This window comes from Dinoponera quadriceps, unplaced genomic scaffold (assembly GCF_001313825.1).
Source record: "Dinoponera quadriceps isolate SergipeBrazil2010 unplaced genomic scaffold, ASM131382v1 scaffold566, whole genome shotgun sequence".
Lineage (NCBI taxonomy): Eukaryota > Metazoa > Arthropoda > Insecta > Hymenoptera > Formicidae > Dinoponera > Dinoponera quadriceps.
In genome coordinates, this window is record NW_014555972.1 from 2,509,175 (window position 1) to 2,532,123 (window position 22,949).

Here is a 22,949-nt window from a genome sequence, read left to right on the forward strand (position 1 = left end):
TTTACGTCGCCGGGGCATTCGAGCATCGTGCGATATCGCGTCAGGATAATCGACGTCTCCGATGATACCGAACTAACGGTGCACGCGCGCTAATAATTAATCAGACGGTGAGTTCAACGATTGCAGCCGAGTATCATGTCGAGCTCGGTAATTAACGATCGATCATCCTGACGAATCACGTAATCGAGAAATCGACACGTGCATTGACTAACGTGCATTTCTGCCCGGGCGGGTTTAGATGGGAAATACTTGGTACTTCCATCCGGAGAATTGCACATCAGGGATGTCGGCCCCGAGGACGGATACAAGACTTACCAGTGCCGCACGAAGCATCGACTCACAGGTGAAACCAGGCTGTCCGCCACGAAGGGACGTCTCGTCATAACTGGTGAGTCACAACGCAAACGCCTCCCTTCCCCCCCCCCCCTTTCTCGTTTTCTTTCTTACGGAAATCACGATTCTGATTTCGGCACTGCTCTCGTTAGAAACGTTTCTCGATCGTCCTTCGATGTGAGCGAAGGGGTACAAGTTTCTTTTATTGATACCTTTTGTCCAGTTTCGCCAACGAAATCAGAATCGTATTTCCAGTTCCGGACCCGGATGCCATCGTTCACGCGTTAGATACCGATCGACGTAGTTAGTGCTCTTAGTCATAACGTTTGTTTTATATAAGTACATACACGGTCTTAATTATAAAAGTTACTTTAGAAGAATATATCATTTATTGTGTGACAGTCCATTTGTCCTTCGCTTCAACGTTAAACGCAATTTCAATATCTCAACAAACTTCACACCATTACGCTAGTTCACATATCTTGTCGTATAATTCAGCGAATTTGGAGAAACACATTTGATCTTTATCGCCGAATTTTCATTACATCGCGAGGTGTCTGGGTTCGGAACTGTCATCCGGGAGACAGCTGATTTTCCACAATTCCGAAGACTCTTGAACAAGATTCGTTCCGTTTTATTCATTCCGAGCAATTATCATTTGCGAGTCTCCTTGCTGCATAAAATATTGCCGTGTTGCCGGAAAACCAATTGTCTTCCGGTACTGTAATCACGTTCGACGAACGTGCGATCGTTTGTGCCGATGAGCTTGATCGACCCGCTCTCTTTGATCACGCGGAAAGTCTATTGTCACAGGGAGAAGGTGGCTCCTCGACATTTTCACATCACCTTTCTTGACCTTTTCGTCTTAAACGGGAAAGCATGCCCGGTATATACGTCGTCGATCAAGCTCGTGGGTGAACCTGAATGCTGGGACAGGGTACCCCTGCGGGCACGCGCCACCGCCCGCCCAAAAACTCGACTCTTGGCATGATCGGTTTCGAGTAATTGTTCAAAGAAAAGGAAAAAAGAAAGCAATGATGAAGTAATAGAAGAGAATGAAAAAGAAAACCAAATAAGAGAGAGAGAAATGTCTCGTGCGAAATTCTTCCGACGCTTCGCGGCGCCTTCCGCGATCTCCGGGCTCTGTCCTTCGCTCTCGCGTGGTAAGTTTACGGAACATGTTCTTTCAGCCGAGAACTCCACCGTCGCACACGCTCAGTAGACGTGGCACTCAATGGCAGCTGAGCTCCGTTCTGTGCTGTGTGAATTAGGCGGAATCGCTCGGCTCTCTGTTCGTTTCCTTCGGTGAATTTAAGCGGCGATATTTCAGCCATTAAGTGCATCAGTGTCTCAGTCATGTCTCTCTCTCTCTCTCTACCTTCGAGAGCCAAGTGTCACTAATGCATGCGAATATATCAGTATTTCGAGCTTCAGTTTCTCAGACTTTGCTATTTACACAAAGATATTTCGAATGTTTTTGATATCTCCAATTTCTAACTAATTATGCAGCCCAATTAGCGCGCGTAAAGATGTCACGTTTGTTCGTTTTCACTGACACGACTCGGGAGCACTGTTCCGCTCAACGGCTCGTTTTATCGCGTCGTACGGGATAGCTCAAGTGAGATTTTCTTTGATTTGCCCCGACGAGAGTTCATCCGCGTGGGACCTCGCGTTAACAATGCGACATTGAGCGTAAAAGCGCTTTCGCTGCGCCGCTGATTGCTGTCGAGTACCGAGTACTGATCGGCAGGATGATACCGATGAGCGATTCGCTTTGCTCGTAGAAACGAGTGGCGTACAATACGTACGAAAGCAAAGTTGTCGAGTTACATCGACGGAACACGGTGCGGTGCAACAATCTACGGGCTAAACTAAAGAGTAAGATGCGATTTAGCCGTAATAAACGGATGATCGGAGACGCGAGGGGGTTTATAAGTACCTGGCTTTACTCACTTTTCGTTACGCAGAACCCGTGGGGAGTGTACGACCAAAATTTCCTACAATGGACAACTTGAACGGACTTTCCGTGGGCCTGGAAGGCGAAATACCACTTTTATGCCCTGCCCAAGGATTTCCGGTACCATCTTATAGGTACGATAATCTTGATCAGAGCTCAGAGTAAAATTCGTGGTCGTACGTTTGGAGAATATCAAGCGAACGATAATAAGCCAGATAGGTTGCATCCGCATTTGTGATGATTAAGTTTGTTTTGTTCATCTGAGTCGCGATCGGGGCACTGATTCATGAACGGATGGGAGATCGCTAACTGTCGAAGTGAATAAAGATGTATTGTTAAGGTAGTTGGTCCGTGACAATACTATTGGAAAGGCAATGGTTAATATGCCCGGCGTTATTGATGCCGTAATATTCCTTAATCGGGTAATTACACGATTTTCTTACACATAATACGTGAGGTGGAAAATCGCAGAACTATAGATATAACTATAGATATAACGGTAAGGTTATAATGGGCTTAATTATAACAGTTTCTATGTTATGTATATATGTATGAAAAACGATTATTTCTTTATGACTTTTTACATTATGCAAATTTGATTGATATCCTCTCGCTATAGTGTCAAAATTGTATATCATAAATGAGATCAGTCTTTTTCTAATTTTCCAAGCGTGTATATTAGATCGTGTTTCGATTAATATGCTGTTCAAATTTGAAAATATCCCTAATATCATGAATTTACGGATCAACTATCTTAACGATGAGCTTTTAATAAAGCAACTCTTTAGACGCAAGTTATTTGTCTTACCCGCCTGAGAAACGACGGAATTAATTCAGGGTGAAAAGAAACAGCCGGTATTTCTGTTTTAACACTAAAACAACCGAAACGATCAAGATGACCGGTTTGTAATTTTTTCCTATGAAAGTTACTCCAATTTCTAATGGTACGTTCTCTGAGATTAACCGTAATTTTTGTCGCAACGTGTGGACGAATAAATACTTTTTCCTTTGCATTACGTATTTTTTTCGAAAATCGTAGAAAGGTACGCGTTAATCGTCGGTAGTTTTAGCGTTAACAGTTGAATAGATCTCTTCTTTCGTCTCAGTCGGGTAGCTCTTTATCGTCATTTCTTGTCACGAAGCCGGGAGTTTTATTTAAAGTCGGCACATATAGCGCATCGGACGTTAATCAGGATTATCGGAGTGATGTATAATTGAACCTGTACGACTGAGTATGATCACAACAGGAGATTCTAAAACTTATGACCTGAGTGTCGTTACTGCATTCGTCTCTGCAAATTACGCTCCGTGGTATCGTGTGTCTGGCACAGGGGTTCCCCGTTCCTCCTCGTTGACCCAGCTGAAGTAGCTGTCGTTCGTGATCGTTCCTCGAGAGAGAACCGAATTGCACTGTGATCCACGAGCGATCCGTCGATCCACCTCGTCGCGCTCTTTTGCTTAGTGCTGCGAAACCGCGAAACGAGAGACGCAAGAGCAAAAGCTACGTGGCTTTTTAGAGCCGGTGGGCAGCGTGCGCCCAAAGATCCCGTCGACGGACGACGTGCGCGGCTTCCGGACGCCGGTCGGAGCCTCCCCGGCCCTGATGTGCCCGGCACAGGGGTTCCCCGTTCCCCTGTACAGGTAGAGACTGCGCCAGCGCGAACGAACGAACGCGAGTCCCCCGGGACGAGCGTTCGTCGCTGCAAGTGTCCAATTAAACGGTATGATCAGAGCCGGTCGGCAGTGTGAGGCCTAAGTTCCCGACGATCGACGACTCCAGGAGCTTCCGCACCACGAAGGACGGCTCGGTCACATTGCAGTGCCCCGCCCAGGGGTTCCCTGTCCCCCTGTACAAGTAAGTCGCGGGAGTCGCCTTATCGTCGTTATACGAACGTTTTTCTCTCTCTCTTTCTCTCTCTCCCGACTTCTCCCGGTTTGCCCGTCGCAGAGCCCGTGGGAAGCGTCCGCCCGAAGTTCCCGAGCGTCAGCAACATAAACGGCCTCACCACGTCCACGAACGGAACTCTGCCGCTCTTGTGCCCCGCGCAGGGCTTCCCGGTGCCGTCGCATAGGTACATCGTCGAGTGCCCACTTTTCAACTGACGTTGATTCTCGCGCTGATTCTCCGTTACGGGATTCCGAGCATTAGGTATTCCGCAGCTTGCGGCGCGGCAGCTGGTAATTAGTAATGACGGGGCGCCCGACATCGCGCGGCGACTCTCGTTTTGTGTTCCCTGATTGATGCCGTGACCTGAATCTAATATCGAAGAGCCGATGTAACTGCGTTACGTTCTCTGCGTCATTATTTTCACAATTCTTTCGCACTGCCTTGTAGTTTTATTTTCTTTTTGTTTTATTATTTATTATTTGCTATATTTCATTACGAGAGAAAGAGGGAGAGAGAGAGAGAGAGAGAGAGAGAGAGAGAGAGAAAGAGAGAGCAAGATAATTAAATTATAATATTTTATATTCTATCATAATATATATGGAGACAAAGATTCGGTTGAATTTACACGACAAGAAACAATACAAACGCATTTCGATTGGAGAAAACACACTCGGAGAAAAAATTAGCCATAGAAGCTAAAATGTAGCAATTAAAACGTTTGAAACGAGGATGGCTAATGTGGCTGCCAACGCAGATAATTTCATTAGCTTCGACTACTACTAATTATACTAATTACAGCACTTCTGGTTATATTACAACCATCGTGCAACCAGAAATTCGGTTTCCTTCGAATAAAACGCGTCTGGTTTGTTTACTGTCAGATAAATTCAACCAAACTATCGTTCCCGTGTATAATTAAATAGATTATATCGTATAGATATCTCTCACGACGAGGGGTCTTTGTCCGCCGTGTTTCTTCGAGTTAAACGTTCACAGCGAAGACCGCTCGCGAATATTCGTGACCTCCCCCCGCCCCGTGCACGGCGAATCGTGCGGCGCCGAAAGACGAGACCGCATCACGTTACGGCTTTTACGGTCGCTCACGTAATCGGTCGAAGACATGAATTTCAGCGAGAGCTTCAGGGGTTCCCCGTCGTTTTGCATAGAGACCGGTACGTCCCGAGCTGACTGGTGGTGTATGTACGATTCAATAATGTTTAGAGCCGGTCGGCAGCGTCAAGCCGAAATTCCCGACGATCGACGACATCCGGGGGTTTCGCATGATCAAAGGTGGATCCGTCACTTTGTTATGCCCCGCTCAAGGGTTCCCTGTCCCGATTCTCAAGTAAGTCGGAACGCTCGCGACACTTTGCGGGCTTCATCGTCGCTTCTCATAATTGCCCTCTTCTTCTCCGGACTACGACTGGCAGAGCCCGCAGCGAGCGTACGTCCGAAACTTTCGAGTACCGTCAACTTGATTGGACTTGTGACGAGGACCGACGGGAGCTTGCCGCTTTTCTGTCCTGCGCAGGGATTCCCGTTCCCGTCTTATAGGTAGGATAAACCCCGCGTATCGCGCTGAAGAGCTGGCTTTTAGAGCGATAATTACCGTATAGTCAACGTCTTCCGGCGCGGGTCTCTCGCAAATTTGAAGGAAAATTCATTCGGCGACAAGCAAACACGGACAACGATATACCGTTGGATCGATGATGATAATAATAATAATAACTTCATTGGCCACAAGAGAAAGGAAAAAGTCGTGAAAAAGGAAAAAAAAAACCGCAATGCGAATGTGTATCACTGAAAAAAAAACTTGGTGCTTTTTTGTGATAATTCTTCGTTCAATATTTAAAGATTTGTGAAACTTTTCGAAAGCACACAGAAGAATCTCGATACTCGGAGAGGCTGGGTATGAATGATGTGTTGTGCTGGTTACCCCGTTTTTTAAGCACGTCAATGCGGTTCAAAGGGTCCCCTGTCCCCCGGCATGCATAAGTGGATCATTACGGCGTTGTCAGCGTTTCTGACACATCTCTCTCCGCGCTTCGTCTTTTTGTAGAGCCCGTGGGGAGCGTACGCCCAAAGTTTCCAACAATGGATAATTCCCGCGGATTTATCTCAAATCAGGAAGACACTTTAACCCTGCTCTGCCCTGCCCAAGGGTTTCCCGTTCCGTCGCATAGGTGGGACAAGGTTATATCGCAGTACATTTAGATTTCAAGCGTAATGAATGTGAAACCACGACGCGTAGGAGCGAGAGAAAAACACGAGCGTGACAATACGGGAATAATTGATAATAATCTATTTCAAGGTAATCAATGCGTTATTAACGTACCCTGTCTCAGCGATCGGTTTCATAATGATCTACAGTGAACGAGCAGAAATAGAAATCACAGTGAACGTCATGACTTAATTGATTCAAGGTGACGTATTGCTGTCGCAAATTTGCTGGTTTTGAGTCCGCGTTGTACGCTCGTGCTTTCTTTCGCTTTCTTGTAGAACCAGTCGGCAGCACGAAACCGAAATTTCCAATGACAGAGAACTCGCGTACGTACACAGTTCACCGCGATCGGTCGCTGACTCTCATGTGTCCGGCACAGGCCTTCCCCGTTCCAGCTTTCAGGTACACAAAAAGCCCATGTCATAAGAAAATGAATGCGCGCTATAGAACGATCATATTCCGGCCGGTGCACGACTGCGATGCGGAATAACGGAGAAAAGACGAGGGAGGAAATTGCGGACGGATTACGCGGTTGCACGCCCTGTTCTTTCTTCTTTTTCTTCCGACTTTGGTAAAATTCAAATTCGCGTAAATTAAATTTCCAATGGTACGATCGATTAATACCCATGTATATAGAATCCGTATATAAACCACAACATGTAAACTATATAGGATTTTTTTATTAACGTTCAGTTATACGTAAATTTAATTATATAAGATAAAATAATTGAATTAAATTAAATTGCATGAATTATTCATTCACTCAATTATACAGGGTACCTCAGAACTATGTACGTATGTACGAGAACTATGTATATATATGTACGTATGTCCTGAACATGACAGATTCTCCGGGACACTCTAAAACGAAAGTTTAAGCCACGAAAGTGGTGAAGCTGCGATATTTTTTAAATTATAAGCAATTAAAATTGACTAATTGTACGATTAACATTTCCCGCGCAATCTCTTCGGTACGTTCGAACTTTCGTAGAACCAGTCGCAAGCGCTCGCCCGAAATTCCCCTCATTGGCGGACTCGCAGACGTTCAAAATGTATCTTGGCGGTGCGATGACGCTGCTGTGTCCTGCCCAAGGGTTCCCCGTCCCATCGCACAGGTAAAGACTTCTTTCTTCTCATGTGAAAGATGATGTTTCCCAATACCAGAACCAGCATCCAGCACGCGCCCGCAATTGTCCGGCTCGAGTGATCTTCAGCGATTTAGTGTCTCTTCGCTGAGAAGCGTTACCCTTCTTTGTCCTGCTCAAGGATTTCCAGTTCCTTTCTATAGGTAGGCGTGAATAAATAATTAAGTATTTTTTGAGGGGATTGTGAAGTCGAATCGTGAAGTCTACTTTTCCGTGCCTCGATTAGACTTGATATCCTTAGGAAAGATGATTTCCTCAACTAAGCGAATTTAGCATATGCGAAGGGAAAAATAATTCAGCAAATTTTTATTCTGTTGTAGCAAATAAATATACATGGTGTTTCTAAACTACCGTCCATTATTTTAGGAGTCGGTCGTTGAGGTTATTTTATAAGAAAAAAGCAAATTTTCATACGAATTTCTCCTCATAAAATAAATCTCAAAAATCAACTCCGAAAAAATTCGTACATTAAAAATATCCTGCGTATTCATTTATTCGCCACAACAGCACAAAATTTGCCATCCCTCTAAATTATTTTCCTCCGTATGATTTATCTCAGATTTTTATTGGTTGTAATTACGAAACGTCGCAGTATCAATATCGCGATATTTGCTTCTACAGTAGATTGCATCGACGAGATCTTTGGTTCGTTATCGACGCAAAGTCGCTCATCGATCTTGGCGAAAGGGGCGAACCCTATTCCAGCATATTTAAAATAACTCGGCGCCGCCGGCTTTGTGCATATCGGACTGTCTAGCGTTCTGTTTTTAGAACCCGCGTCGAGCACCAAGCCTCAGTTTCCATCTGTAAACGACGTTGGGCTACGTGTTACAAAAGATACGGGCTTTACGTTGCTATGCCCGGCTCAAGCATTCCCAGTCGCCACGTATAGGTAGGTCGATGTATTAATCGATCTCCTATTGTTATTGTGAGCTAAGTAGGATACGATGGGGGGATATCCGAGGGTTTCTTCTCCCCAAGGATACTACCCTGTCCCAGTATCGATTTTTTTGCGCAGAATCCCGTTAATATCAGCTTTTAAGTAGTCGACGACGAAAGTTTTTGTAAACGTTTAAAAAAATTTGTAGTAGAAGATATTTTATCATTAAACCTCTCGTTTTCTCATGAAATATTTTTTTACGACGCGGTTTTTATTATAATTTGCATCTCTGAGGAAGAGGAAGTTCGGCACAAAGCTTGACTGTGATTTAAAGCACTGAAATAATTCTAAATTAATCAGCGAGATATCGACTTCGCTTTTGACTGCAAGTTTAATTTGTAGAACCGGTCGGCTTTGCGAAACCCAAGTTCTCGACTATCGATAAAAGCCGCACTTTCGAGATCGCGGAAGCTCAAGGTCTGACATTGCAATGTCCCGCCCAGGCGTATCCCGTCCCAGTCTTCAAGTAAGTTCACCGGCTGAAGCGCCCCAGGGATGATCGATATCCTTAGGCCGTGCGATTCGGTATTTGCCCGTGTGTGTATTTCTGGTGTGACGTAGAACCGTTGTCGAGCTCGAGGCCGAAATTAACGGCACTGGACGTGAAATCGACGAATCCGAACGCGATATTGGCCTCCATCGCGACCCTATTGTGTCCCGTTCAAGGGTTCCCCGTGCCAGCATTCAGGTAAATTGCTCCTTAACTCCATATTCGTCCATCCTCCCCGGCCGTTTCGGGGGTGGTCTTTGATCGTGACGCTGGGTGAAATCATCGAGGACACGTCATGGCAGGTGATTATCTTCCCCTGTGTTTCACGACGGTTGCCGAGCGCCAGATAGCCGATATAACGCATCTAATCGCCGTAGCGTGGAGTTACCCTGTCCCGCAGTTATAGGGTTTCTCGAATATTAAGGAAACATTAAGGGAAAAAAGTCCGCGGGCTTTGCGGTAATTGCCGACAATCTACGATTTCCCTTATTTCCAGGTTTCTCGTCGACGTTGTCGATCGTAAGTCCGCGGTATGTTTTGCGATTCATTGTCTGGCAATCGCGACGCGATTGACTCGTTCACCGAGAGACCGAGCCTTCACGAGTCTGATTCTTCTTTTGTAGAACCGGTTGCCAGTACGAAACCGAAATTTCCAATGACAGAGAACTCTCGTACCTACACAGCGTATATGGTTCTCCGTGAGCAACCTCTGACCTTGCCATGTCCAGCTCAAGCATTCCCCGTACCGAATTACAGGTATATCAAACAGTCAAACGTGTAGAGATTGTATCTGTATGTGTTACCGCCGGCTAGTATACGGTTACGACGCGGAGTGAAAGAGCAATCGCGGGGGAAAGTGGATATTAAAGGGTATCCATCGATTCTTCCTTCCGGTTTAATCGCGTCCTTGTTATTCAAATTGCATTCAGATCCGGCTTAATTCTTACGCCGTGGTCTGTTCTCGAGTTCCCGCCGACTCTGAAATTGAACGACCATCGTCTTTCACCTCCCTTCGAAGAGATGGGCAGTATTCTTTTTTAATTCATGCAACAAGCGTGACTTACGAGCCGGAAGTTTCGGGTTCGAATCCCACCATAGAAGCGTGTTTTTCAAACGCAGTATAGTATAAAATGGCTGATAAATAATATTTCAGGCTGATGATTATTCGCTATAAGACATTAAAAACAACATAGTTAAAAAAAATAATAATAAATTTCCTATTCAGAAATATGAGTACGTATGATTTTTTGTTGTAATTATATTTTATAGTACATTTCATTTTCATTTTAGTTCATGGCAACCAGAAGATATATTTGCACGAATGAATGTCGCAGTTTACGACTATAATCTTCACTTTGCTATATTTTGCATGCTCGAAAGAACTATAAACGTATAGTTGAGGCCAAAATTGACTACAAAGTGTAGTGAAATTATAATTATCCTCCAACTATTCTTTTCCCTCAGTGTATCTTTACATTCCGTATAAAATTCTTCGAAGAATTTTAATTTCTTATTTTAAAATTTATAATGTTACGTACAAGACATCGTTATACAGAGTTTATTTTTCTTACATCAATATAAAAATACATTTTACATACTTTTGGCGTTTCGTATTCAGCGCTTGAAAAGTATTTTTACGGCATTTCGCTGAGCCTTGTCTCCGGTTTTATGTCGGGATACCCGGTCCCAGCGTTCGAAGCGTGTCATACGATATTGACACGTGTGACGTTCTAATATTTCCGCAATATAGAGCCGGTGTCCAGCGCGAAACCAAAGTTCACGAACGCCGACATAAAAGTGGTGAGACCGACGCCGAGCTCCACCGCGGTGTCAATGACTTGCCCCGCTCAGGGGTTCCCTGTCCCCATTACACGGTCAGTACCAGTTTTCGTGCCTAACAATGCTTGTCCTCCTCGTGCACCTCTTAGAGCCCACGTCGAGCGCGAAACCCAAACTGCCGAGTGTACGTAGACTTGAGTTCATGGAAGCTAAGTTGCGCGATGCCACGAATCTGATGTGTCCCGTGCAGGGTTACCCTGTTCCAATTTCAAGGTGAGACCCGAAGATATCTTTGAGTATGTATTTGTCACACTGGAACGGTCAGAATTCTCAACTAAAGCGATGTCGAATCACCGGTTTATCATCGGTTTTTCTCGCTGAACATTTTTTTCACTTAATTCTTTAATCGATTATTTTACCTCATCATGCTTGATCGTTGTTGATGACTTTTCGACTTGCCATGTGCGGTACGATTGATCGTTCCGGTTGCATTATTTCTTGTAGAACCAATCGGATTTAAATCACCGATCTTCTCCACCGACAATACTCTTAGCGCGTATGCTAGGCGTATGGGTAGGGGCGTGGTGCTTACCTGCAACGCTCAGGGATATCCCGTTCCAATTGCCAGGTAATCTCGCATAAGAGATTCTAACGCGTGATTCCAATTTCCGTCGATTGCAGAGCCGATAGGCGTCAAGTCGCCTAGGCTAACGTCGGACGATTTAAGTCGTACAATCGGAAGACACGAAGGACAACCCATTAGTATTTTCTGTGCCGCTCAAGGAAGTCCTGTGCCCACCACTAGGTAATGGCTCTTAGTTTCTCGACTGACAAAGGCGGATAAAGATTTCGTAGTGGAGGTGTGTTTTACGTTCGGCTCGGAGTTAAATCCGAAAACGACCAAGCCGATTATATCGATTCACTAGGGTCGAGCTTCGTTTTCGAGGGGGAAACCCTGTTCCCGCTGCGAGAATATGCGAGAGAGGGAGACAGACAATCTAAATGCACTGAAACGTTCTTTAGAGCCCGTTGGAAGCAAAGCGCCCGCTTTTGCGGGAGATGCAAAATTGTCTCTCTTGGTGCGAAGAGCGAACATGGACGTTAGTATGCCGTGTAACGCTCAGGGCCATCCTGCTCCAGTATCTAGGTACGAGATTTATCATTATTACTGGATAATAACCGATAAGACTGCAAAAGAAGGCGATTGAAAAGCGGCATTATTATTAACCCCGGTGGAGGGGGGAAACGGTTAAGTTTTATTCTGTTAAAAAGAAAAAGGACGCACTGAGAGGAAAAATTAATCGGAGTAATTATAATTTCATTATATTTCACAATTTTGGCCTCAACTGTTTATATGCGTGAATATAGTTAAAGACACTTGTTAAGAATGTTGTTACATGTAGTATTGTTTGTTATTTATTACGATTACGTGTTGACTGTATAAAATTATCAATTTCTGTTACCATCCCGTATATTTGCTACTTTAATTATATTTAAAATCATTATAATATTCATGGTGAAAAATCTACTTGGGTTCGTCACGCTCTATACCTATATCGTAATTACAATTTACATTATAATAACATTTACTATATTCATAGTTTTCTTGACTATGATCTTTCAACCATGCCGTTAAAAGATTCCAAATAACATTTTTCCCCAGTGTACTGCGTATACTCTTTAGAAACGAAGTCCTTTTAAATTAAAGGGCCAACTCGAAAGAATAATTGTGCGCTGTAATTCGATGTCGTCGAGGGGAAGCCCTGTCCCTGCTTAAAGTGCGCGAGCGAAAATTGGATTCGGTGTAATGGCAAGTCGATATCCCTTAGAACCTGTCGGAAGCAAGGCGCCTGCCTTCGCCGGTGAGGCCAAGATATCTCTATTGGCGCGGGGAGTGAACGCAGAAGTCAGTCTTCCGTGCAATGCCCAAGGCCACCCTCCTCCCGTGTCTAGGTACAGCATTTAATAAGGATTCGAATAACATCGGAACCATTGGGGCAATGGTAACTTGCCGGCGCGAGTTGTTGCGAACAACGCGAAAGTTTCGAAGTTTCTGGTTAAAAGGATTTTAAAGCACACCTCAAGTACACTGGAAGGAAACAAAACAGTTTTCCCCTTTGTATAAACACTTGTCGCACTTTTACGTTATTTGCAACGCCGCGATCAATTGTCGTCCGCAGCGGGAGGAAAACTCGGCTGTTTCTTTCGCATTTACGCTGTTACGTAACATCGGCGAAATAATCGCGCGACGAAGCCCGACGAGGGGGACCCTGTCCGAGGGTATTCAGCCGCATAAAGCGCATACGTATCTTTCGTGACGTCGATGTCCTTTATTTCCTCGTTTAGAGCCAATGGGGAGCAAAGCGCCCGCATTTATCGGGGACGTTAAAACGTTCTCCTTCGTTCGTAACCGCGGGTCGGAAGTGAGCATGCCATGTAACGCGCAGGGGCATCCTGTTCCTGTGACCAGGTATCAGATTGCTACGTTATTATTGCCGACTTCAAACTCTAATGTGTATTTTCGCAGTTCGATACTCCCATGGTGAGGTATTAACAGTAGTAGCTTGATATTTAACGATTTCCATTGTGGTTAGTAGAATTTCCTCGCTTTTAAGATCTGTCGCGTCGGAAATTCGATACAGTCCTGCGAGAGGATTCATTTCATTTCCTACTATGTAATTAGAACCAGTTGCCACGAAGAAGCCGAAATTTTCAAGTGACGCAAAGCTAGCTTGGTACGATCGTATTCGAGGAGACGATCTGACTCTGTTTTGTCCCGCGCAGGGGTTCCCAGTTCCAACGCATAGGTACATGTACAAGCATCAAAGCTTCAGATACAGCAATAGACCCATGTGGTTCTCACAGCATGCCCCTATCTGTAAATTGTCAGAGCCGGTCGGGAGCAAAGCGCCGACGTTGACGGGTATTTTGAAAGGCGGATGGATGGAGAGCGAGGCTGCTTCCAGCGTAGTGCAATTTTGCCCAGCGCAGGGCTATCCGGTACCCTCGTTTAGGTAAATCACCGTCGGCATGTAATCAATTTCATTAACCATTTCCATCCTATTTTATTCTATTCTTCGTTAATCCTTCCCAAATTACGGTCCAACTTTGATTTTCTATTGATTTTCATTTTAATCGAATCATTTATATTTACATTGAATTCCCTTTAAACTACTTGTTATAGAAATTATCCTGTCGATTGTTCTAAAATTGATATGAGTCGACACGCTTGACTTGATTTCATAGCGTTATCCTGTTCTACTCGAAGAGGGGTCCCCTGTCTCCGTTGGGCGATTTTGCTATTGTTCACCGCATGTTTCTTTGTACGTATCAGAGCCTATGGGCAGCAAAGCGCCGGCATTGATGGGCGATGTGAAAGGTGTGATGTTGGAAAAGACCGCAGGATCCAACGTTGTGTTATCGTGCCCGGCACAGGGATATCCTGTACCCTCCTTTAGGTAAAGACTCTCGCACATTCTATAAAAGACTCAACGCGTCCACGCGCAGCGCGGAACGATTATGCGAATGAACCCGAGTTATATCTTCCCCGTTTCACGTTTCATCTTTACGCATCGTTTTTACCGCGCGATTTTCCACTCCGTTTCTTGCCAACGAAGGGGTCTCCCGTCCCATCAGAAAGGTTATATACAAGCCAGTATTCGCGATGGATAAAAATATCAGCTCGCTGAGCAATCGTTGCATAAATTGTTAGAGCCAGTCGGAAGTAAAGCGCCAGCGTTAACCGGCATCGTAAAAGGCATATGGATAGAGACCGGAGCGGGATCCGCTATCGTGTTGTTTTGTCCGGCCCAAGGCTATCCTGTACCCTCCTTTAGGTAATATATAGCATAAAGTAAAAAAATATGCAATTAGACTTAACGGAACCAACACTTTTTTTCAAGCTTATATCCGCGACTTTGAACATCTATTCTACCTATATCTTATATATGTATATATATTTCTCTCTAAAATTAATTCTGCATCCAAAATCAAACGATCGAATCGTCAACAAACAAACAAAAAAATGCAGAACAAGATTGAGAATAATCCGTAGAATTAATTTCGCGAAATTGCATTTGGTTTGCCGCATGCATGGTTTGTAATCGTCAGAGCCGATCGGAACTAAAGCCCCGGCTCTCATGGGCGAGTTAAGAGGGGGATGGCTGAAGAAGAGAGCGGGCTCCAGCGCCGTGTTGTCGTGCCCGGCGCAGGGACATCCTGTACCTTCATTTAGGTAATGTCATCGCGAGTTGTAACGAGCCCGCATTGTACCGCCACTTTCTCTTATTTCGCGGTGGCTTCTGTCCCGCCAGAACCGGTCGGCAGCAAAGCGCCGGCACTGACGGGCGACTTGAAGGGTGGATGGAAGCAGAGAAGGGCGGGCTTTACGGTCGTGTTGTTCTGTCCGGCTCAGGGCCACCCTGTTCCCAATTTTAGGTAAAATTACTTTAAAGCTCGGGACGCATAAATCTCCTCAGAATGCAGGCTTCTGCATTTCTCCGCGCAAGCTCTTCATACTTCGTTCACAATTTGACATTGTTCGTTACTGGAATGCGATACAAAGAGCTAGTTTTTTCCTCGATCGAAATACTCCGACGATAATTCGATCGCGACGAGACCGAACGGGATATGAAGCGTGCGCGGTTACCCTCGATCCCGCTTGAAACGCGTTCGTTTCCCGAATCGCCAGAGCCGATCGGGAGCAAAGCACCGGCGCTGGTCGGCGAGATGAAGCGCGGCTGGAAAGAGAAGATCACGGGAACCAGCGTCGTGCTGACGTGCCCGGCTCAGGGCTACCCTCTGCCCAGTTTTAGGTAACGTTGAATTTTCGGTTTTGCGCGCGACCCTTCCTCCACGAATTAAAGCGTCTTGTACGTCAATAGAGCCGGTCGGCACTAAATCGCCCTCGATTTTGGGGGAGAAGGGCAGCCTGATGGAAAGGCGCACCGGCACACACATTGTGATGCTGTGTCAAGGGCAAGCTTACCCTGTGCCAACATTCAGGTAAATCCATCCAGCACGCTCGCACAGCGGATTAGACTGGATCCACAATGGGCATGGCAAGCCTTCAGCCTTTTGTTCTAAGTACTGAATTGAAACCGTGATTTCTAGTAAAAAGTGTCTCCAGTGTTATCGAATATCGCAACTCCTGAAACTTGAGCGTTACTACGATGTTTGACAGCGCGGGAAACGACTTTTGTTAGAAATTACATCTTCCTTAGAAGTTACATTCCGTGTAGAAAATTTCGTAGGGTCCAATTGGGATCCAGCCCGATTTTCCAAAATAATGATTCTAGTTGAGAAATTTATGTAGGTCCTGATTAGAAGTTTAATATTTCAAACATACGATTCTAAGTGGGAAACATAAACAGATTTTATTCAATCATCCCTGACGTTTTCCCAAAAATTTTTTCTGGTTTCTATTTTGCATTACGTTCGAACCAGATATATGAAACACTCGAAGTACTTACACTTACCTTATATAGAACAATATAATTTATCACTTATATCAGCCAATTATATCAGCCAGTAATATTTTTCTGTAAATGTTTGCAAGTACACACGCGCGCTATTAAGCATAATAACATCACAAATATATTAAATAATGCAATTTACTCATTTTCTAATCTGATAAATTCGGTCAAACTGTCACTCGACTTTAGCGACGAAAATCGCACGAAGAAAGCCGCAGCATACAGCCAAAGCATCGCGGAAAAGAGGCTTCATCTGATCTCTTCTTACTTAGAATAAGACTTGGATTTTTATTTGTTACCATAATGAGGTAACTCTTATTTTCGGACCACTTTGAGCATTCCAATCGGAACCTGTATATGGGAAAATCTCGGAAAATTTCTATGCGGTTTATTACTTAGAGCGAAGGCTAAAGGCTTACTGGACGGAGAGAACAATTCCGTTGGTGCGACTGAATTTTCCGTTGTCTGAGGACCAAGCGAAAACTCGGTTGTATAATAGGAACAGAAAGACTTCTGTAGGAGTTTTCCATTCAGTCAATTACCCCCCGCATTTTAATGCAGCTGTTTACAGGAATGTTCTCAGTCACGGTGACAGAGATATCGTTTCTTGTCTCCGAGTTTTCACCCGGTCCCTAATCACGGGAAATGAGTTGTTTTTTCCGTGCGCATCTATTGTGTGGATCCGTATTTATATGAGGTGCATTTCGATAAAGAAAAAAAGAAAACCCTGTTATTTCGTGCGTGAAGAGCCGGTAGGTAGTAAGGCGCCTTCCGTCACGGGCGACGCGAAACGATGGCTGCAGACCAAATCGACGATTGGATTCGCGATGCAGTGCCAAGCGCAGGGTCACCCCGTACCAGCGTTCAGGTAGTTAGAGCGTGATTGCGCCCTTTTATCGATCGCCGCTGCCGATTCGTGTGTCATTAACGAAACAATACTGACGGAATAATCATGCGAGAGGCGTTGGGACTCGTTTCATTTTCACCGGAGCGCGACTCGTAAACCGCGAAAATTCGTCGATGTGTACAGCCGGTCTTTTAATGGAAGGACAATCCATATCTTGGCACGATTCTTGCATTGCCAGAGCCGATGGGAGCGAAGGGGCCGAAATTCTCGAGTGACGACCGCGTCAATTCGTTCATACGCGCCGCGGGAAGTTCGTTGAGCTTGCATTGTCCTGCTCAGGGGTTCCCCGTTCCATCGTTCAGGTAATTCAGATAATAAAAGAGTCTCTCCCGAGACGGAGAGAATTCAGATGCATGCTTTCTCGTTTCGCTTCAGAGCCCGTGGGATCGAAGGCGCCCGCCTTTCAGAGCGACGCGAAAAGTAGCACTTACGTAAGAGCCGCGAAATCGTCGCTCGCGCTAACTTGTTCCGCTCAAGCATCGCCGCCTCCGACTCACAGGTAACGTCGTTAGCGAGCTGAACGTGGATCGCATAATTCGCATAATTTTTCTCGGTTTTTCCTCTTTACTAGGATCAGGGAATGACATTACTTTCATATTTTTTATGTAGGCTTGCGAATATCTCAAATTTCTTTTATATCATTAAGACAGATAATCAAGTAAGGTCAATATTATTTTTAATGTTAATGCTACTTTTTATGTATAAAGTGTTACATGACATACTGTGCAAACTTAAGAAGTATGATTCAAATGTAAATCGAAGCAGAAAATATACTATAAACATAGGTCCGGTTGAAACGGTTATCTATCTACAAATGTTTAAAGTTGATAAAATCCGTGGAAGCTGAAGAATTAAGATAATATAAGACGCTCCTTATTCTCTTGACTTAAAAATTCAACAAGGGATCAATAAGATTATAATACGGCGGTGGCGCGTTCTGTCCTGACGCAAACGTGTCATTTTGCCATAAATAACAAACGCTTCGTTTACACGTTAGAGCCAGCAGGTCGTGTGTCCCCAAAATTCCCGAAATCGGCGAAATCCGATTCCTTCGAGGTAGCGAATGAAGCCGAAACCAGTTTATTATGCGATGCACAGGCATTCCCTGCTCCCACATTTAGGTCAGTTCGTCAACATATTTAATTAGTTTGTCACTAAACATTTTCGTAGACTTTGTTCTCCCCTACACGATGCAATATAGCTTCCGTAACATTATCATTCTGTAGAGCCGGTAAATGGCGCCAAGCCTAGAGTCGCTTCCACTTCTAAATACGACGTTCTTGGGAATGTCGTTGGAGCAGCTGTAACGATGCTGTGCCCTGCGCAGGGACACCCTCTTCCAGCTTATAGGTACTCACGATTATTACTATCGACGTTCGTTGCGAAGCATCTTCGCCGTTTCGTCAATTTTATTGTTCTTTCGTAAAGACATCCCTTCGATATCGCGTATATTATCTTCGGGGAGAGAACATATATCGCGATTGTCCGGAAGAAGCACGCGGATCGACGGATCGCGGATCGTAAAACATCTCGATTGGTTTCATCGTATTACTGTTTGTGTATCTAGAGCCAGTAAGTGGCGCAGCACCGAAAGTGCCACCGACAGCTAAAATAACCGTCCTCTCGGTCGCCTCGCGAACCGCCATGGCGATGCTGTGTCAGGCTCAAGCGAATCCACTTCCTGTCTTCAGGTATGCCGACGCAGGTTCGATTGTTGCTCTCGTTGGTAGGAATCTCTTCGGAATGAGAATACATGTAAGAAGGCGAGGTGGCCCCGAGTGAGATTTATCTCCGCTGCACTTGTGCGCATTCAGAAGAAATCTTTCACCCAGAATATATGCTCCAACTTAAGCAGGAACTCGAATAAAAATATTTAGCGGCAATTTTCATTATATTTTTTTTCGAAGGTCAGGAAGAGTAATAGATTCGTTTTTATTAGCATGGAAAGTCGGCATCTTGCCGATCATGTACTCCGTATTGAAGCAAACACGTGAAGATATCGATTGACTGCTCGGTAGCTGGTGAACCTCTTGCCCTTTTCGTTTTTAGAACCGGTTGGAAGTAGTCCACCTCGATTGCCGCCTAGATCCAAATTTGATGGAATTTGGAAAATCCAGGGTCAAGCAGTAACGTTGCTTTGCGATGCTCAGGCCAGTCCGTTGCCTTTGTTCAGGTGAGCAAAGTCGAGCATTCAACGTAACAATAGCAGTTTTCTCACGGTTTATCAAGTATTTATGTGATAAAATTGTTGGGGATATTCTTCGAAACTTAATTTATAATTGTGCAAAATTTGAGCGAAACTGCGTGAGGAATTCGAAGCGAAGAAATATTTTATTATTCACAATGTGGTTCATGAGAGAAGAGTAATCAATCGTTATCTTCACATTTTGTGACAGCCGCGTTTCGCGTGCCGTGCATCGACCGAGCGCGCTCGATAATGACGACGATGACGAAGACGGAGCCGCGTTTCCCCATTTTCCCTACTATTTGCGCTATTGCAGAGCCACGGGGCAGCGTACGTCCGAACGTACGAGACAAGGATGTGAACGGATTGAGGAAGGATATTCTAGTCGAACTGATGGTTGGCCTACCATGTCCTGTTCAAGGTTTCCCAGCTCCCACATTCAGGTACAGGCGTTTACTGCCAATATGCAAACGACAATCCGAATTAAAATTTCGCGTTAGGGAATACGTAATTTGTGTTTATAATTGACTTACCCAATTCTAACGAAATTGCAGAAGAAACCTCACTCATGAACGAAAAAGGAAGAAAACGCCTTTTTACTTCGTATTCAGAATTTCATTCGACCTTTCAAGCTTTTACGGTGTGATGAAATGCTTAATTTGGCTTTCGGGTTACCGCCGTGTCCTTCATGGATTTGTTTCCGACGTTTTGTGAACATTACAGCTCACTTCTTCAGGAAATGACTTTTTCGAGAAGTGACTTCTTCCGATGAACTGGAATGTTCACAAAACGTCAGAGGAAAAAACATCCGTAAAGGACGCGGCACTAACCCGGAAGCCGGATTAAGCATATCTAGAATTGCTTCGACTACATTAAAGCATAATACGAATTTGACATGAAACATAATACAGTGAAGCAAAAGTGTAACTTCTACCAGCTAGCTCGTTTTCTCGCACCGATGCTGCTTACAGAGCCGACCGGCAATGTTGCGCCACGCATTGCCGGTGAGCGTTACGAGGGTCACAAGCTAGTAGATGTACCAATGACGGGTACGGCGGCCTTGGACTGCGCGACTCAGGGTTTTCCTGTCCCATTTACAAGGTATATCAGTAAGAACCGAATCGAAAAACCCCGTTTCTTTTCTTCACGGCTCCGTTTCAGAGGGCACAAGCAAGATCGCGCCGCGATCGTCGGGAAAGAAATTTGGGTGGGAAGTCGCTCTGGCTTCTATAGGTCAGGACATCGCGTTGAGTCATTCTCTTCAGGGATATCCTGTGCCTGTCACAAGGTAGATTCCAGATCACACAAGTCCTCCTCCGAATTCGTATCCGTTCTTCGTCGTCGTCGTCGATGAGTCCAATCAAGTTACAACAAGTCGCTGAGATCGCGCATTTTTCTGTTTTCCATCGAACGACAGAGAATAAAGATAAATAGATAGCGGAATCGATCTGAATTTTGTGCCCGACATTTTTCTATACGTAGTATGACTGTACGACACGTATGCTCGACAGTAATATGGAAATAAAATGAATTTCATGAGATATTGCGCGATATCATTTCCATACTGTGGTCACTTGTGAGCGTCACGCAGCGACTGGTGGTCAAATCTGAACCCATCGTGACATTCTAATCGTCTCCATCCGGTGTGGCCGGCATTATTGTCAGGTGAGTATATTGCATGCGACGATTCTAGAGTCGAGCCAGGACGAACGCGATGACATGATGTGGGGTACGTATATTATCATACTCTTAGTCGCGCACCGGTTTCGGGGAAACAAGGAATATGATGAGATCGTCGTGGAAAGAGGAAGCTCTCTTTCACTTTGGGCAATCTATTATTTCAGAACCGTCCGGTCGTACTGCCCCAAAGGGGACTGGCGACGGTCTTAAGTACCGCGGGGTAGAGGGCGAGTCTCTGGCGCTGGCGTGTGCGGCACAAGGCTTTCCTGCCCCGATAACTAGGTACACACATACTTCCATATAGATCTCTATCTATTCTCCCTGATCTGGACGTAGTCTCACGCTCTGCGGAGCACAGTTTCCTGTATTCACTTTTGATATTTTCCATCCTTACCCCTCTACCCCGTGTCGGGTGGCGGTACCGTATGATCAGACAGAGGCAAGAAGAAAGAGCAGGCACGTTGCAGGGATAGATAGTGTACTGTGATCAATTACGGGACTCGGTCGGCTTAGGGAGGGGGGCAAAAGAGCAGAGTTATCGTTAAGACTCGGGTGCGAAACGGTGAGAGAAAGAGTGTAGAGAAGAGAAAAGACGCAAGAGGAGGAGGAGGAGGAGGAGAAGAAGGGGAGAGAACGAAAGAGAACGGTCGGTAGAAGAGCGTTAGGGCGTCAGAGCGAGGTCTGGTGGGGAAAAGGTTCGCCGTTGAGAGAGCCTCTTCCGAGCCTTTCCTCCCTGACGACCTCGCCGACGGTTTTTGTCAGTCTCGTGTATAAATCACACTCGAAAGTGATGTCGAGAGCGATTGCGTTAATCGACGAAGTAAGACCGACCGAAAAACTGTGCGAATCCCTGATCCGGGGTCAATCGGACGTGTTGGTTTTCAGTGCCAACTGGATCCTACCCCCCCGGAAAGCAACCTTCGAGATAAGTGAGACGGAAGCGCGACTTCGCAAAAGGATGCGGGCCCTCTGCTCCCCCGGTATCCTCGGTGCTGAACCGGGTGGTCCGAGAGGGTGTCACCCAATCAATAGGGCGGTCAATGTTGCCCTACACCTGCACACCTCCAAATAAGTCCCACAATATCTGGCTGGTAAGTCCTCGCCACCTTCTCTCGTGCCTCCGTTCATCCGCTCGTGTTAATTCATTCCCCACCCTCTCTCTCTCGCTCGTACAAGGGTTGAAAGGTAATGGAAGCAGAAGATCCGATTTTGCGTCCGTTTGTTGTCCGTTTGTACGTTACGCGCGCACACGCGCGCGCGCACGCCTGTGTGCGCGTGTGTGCGTGTGTGAGTGAATGCGGAGGATCGAGCCTTAACCGTTTTTTCACGTCGTCCAGCTGCACTATCGCCATTAAACGTACCGCCAGTTCACCACCACTACCACCATCACCACCACCACCATCACTATTTCTCTCCCGGCCGCTTCTGATATCCCGTCACTTTTGCGACTGTATACCCGACAATATCTCATAACTGACCGTGACGGAACACCCGTTCGCTATTCCGAGATCGATCAGTCAATGTTTTCTGACGGCAAAATTTCGTTACGAGTCTGCACACATTGCGACCCGTTGTACGTGAGATATTGTGAGATATTTGCTCGGCGAGATGTACAAGTGACCCTGCACCAGCACCTGCGTTTGACTCCAACGTCGGAGATGCGTTACCGCGATCGTTTGGTTTGCGTTATTTCCTTTCCGGATTATTTAGCGTTTCTTTCATCCGTTTCCTTAGTCTAGCTAGCGAAGGATCGTCGCCCTGAGATCACGCACGTCACGAATCGTGTAGAAGCCGTTTCGTGCTTGCTTTTCACGCTTCAATCGTCTCTCTCCCACCGTCTCTCCCTTAGGAGTTATCGGCGGCGAGACATGCGAGTACCTTTTGCGCATTCCTTTGCCTTCGATCGCGTGTCGTCGCCACCGTGAATCTTTATTCTTCTGTTGCCCCCCC

The 22,949-nt window shown here is 45.5% G+C and overlaps 1 protein-coding gene across 1 annotated transcript in view; it reads left to right on the forward strand.

The window, feature by feature from the left end:
• The window catches only part of LOC106746302 (Down syndrome cell adhesion molecule-like protein Dscam2), an 85,688-nt gene that overhangs the window by 25,821 nt on the left and 36,918 nt on the right, over positions 1-22,949 (forward strand). Inside the window, exons 6-7 of the mRNA XM_014622760.1 lie at positions 239-388; positions 11,777-11,900. Coding sequence (XP_014478246.1) covers positions 239-388; positions 11,777-11,900 — 274 coding nt within the window. The remainder of the gene's footprint in view (positions 1-238; positions 389-11,776; positions 11,901-22,949) is intronic.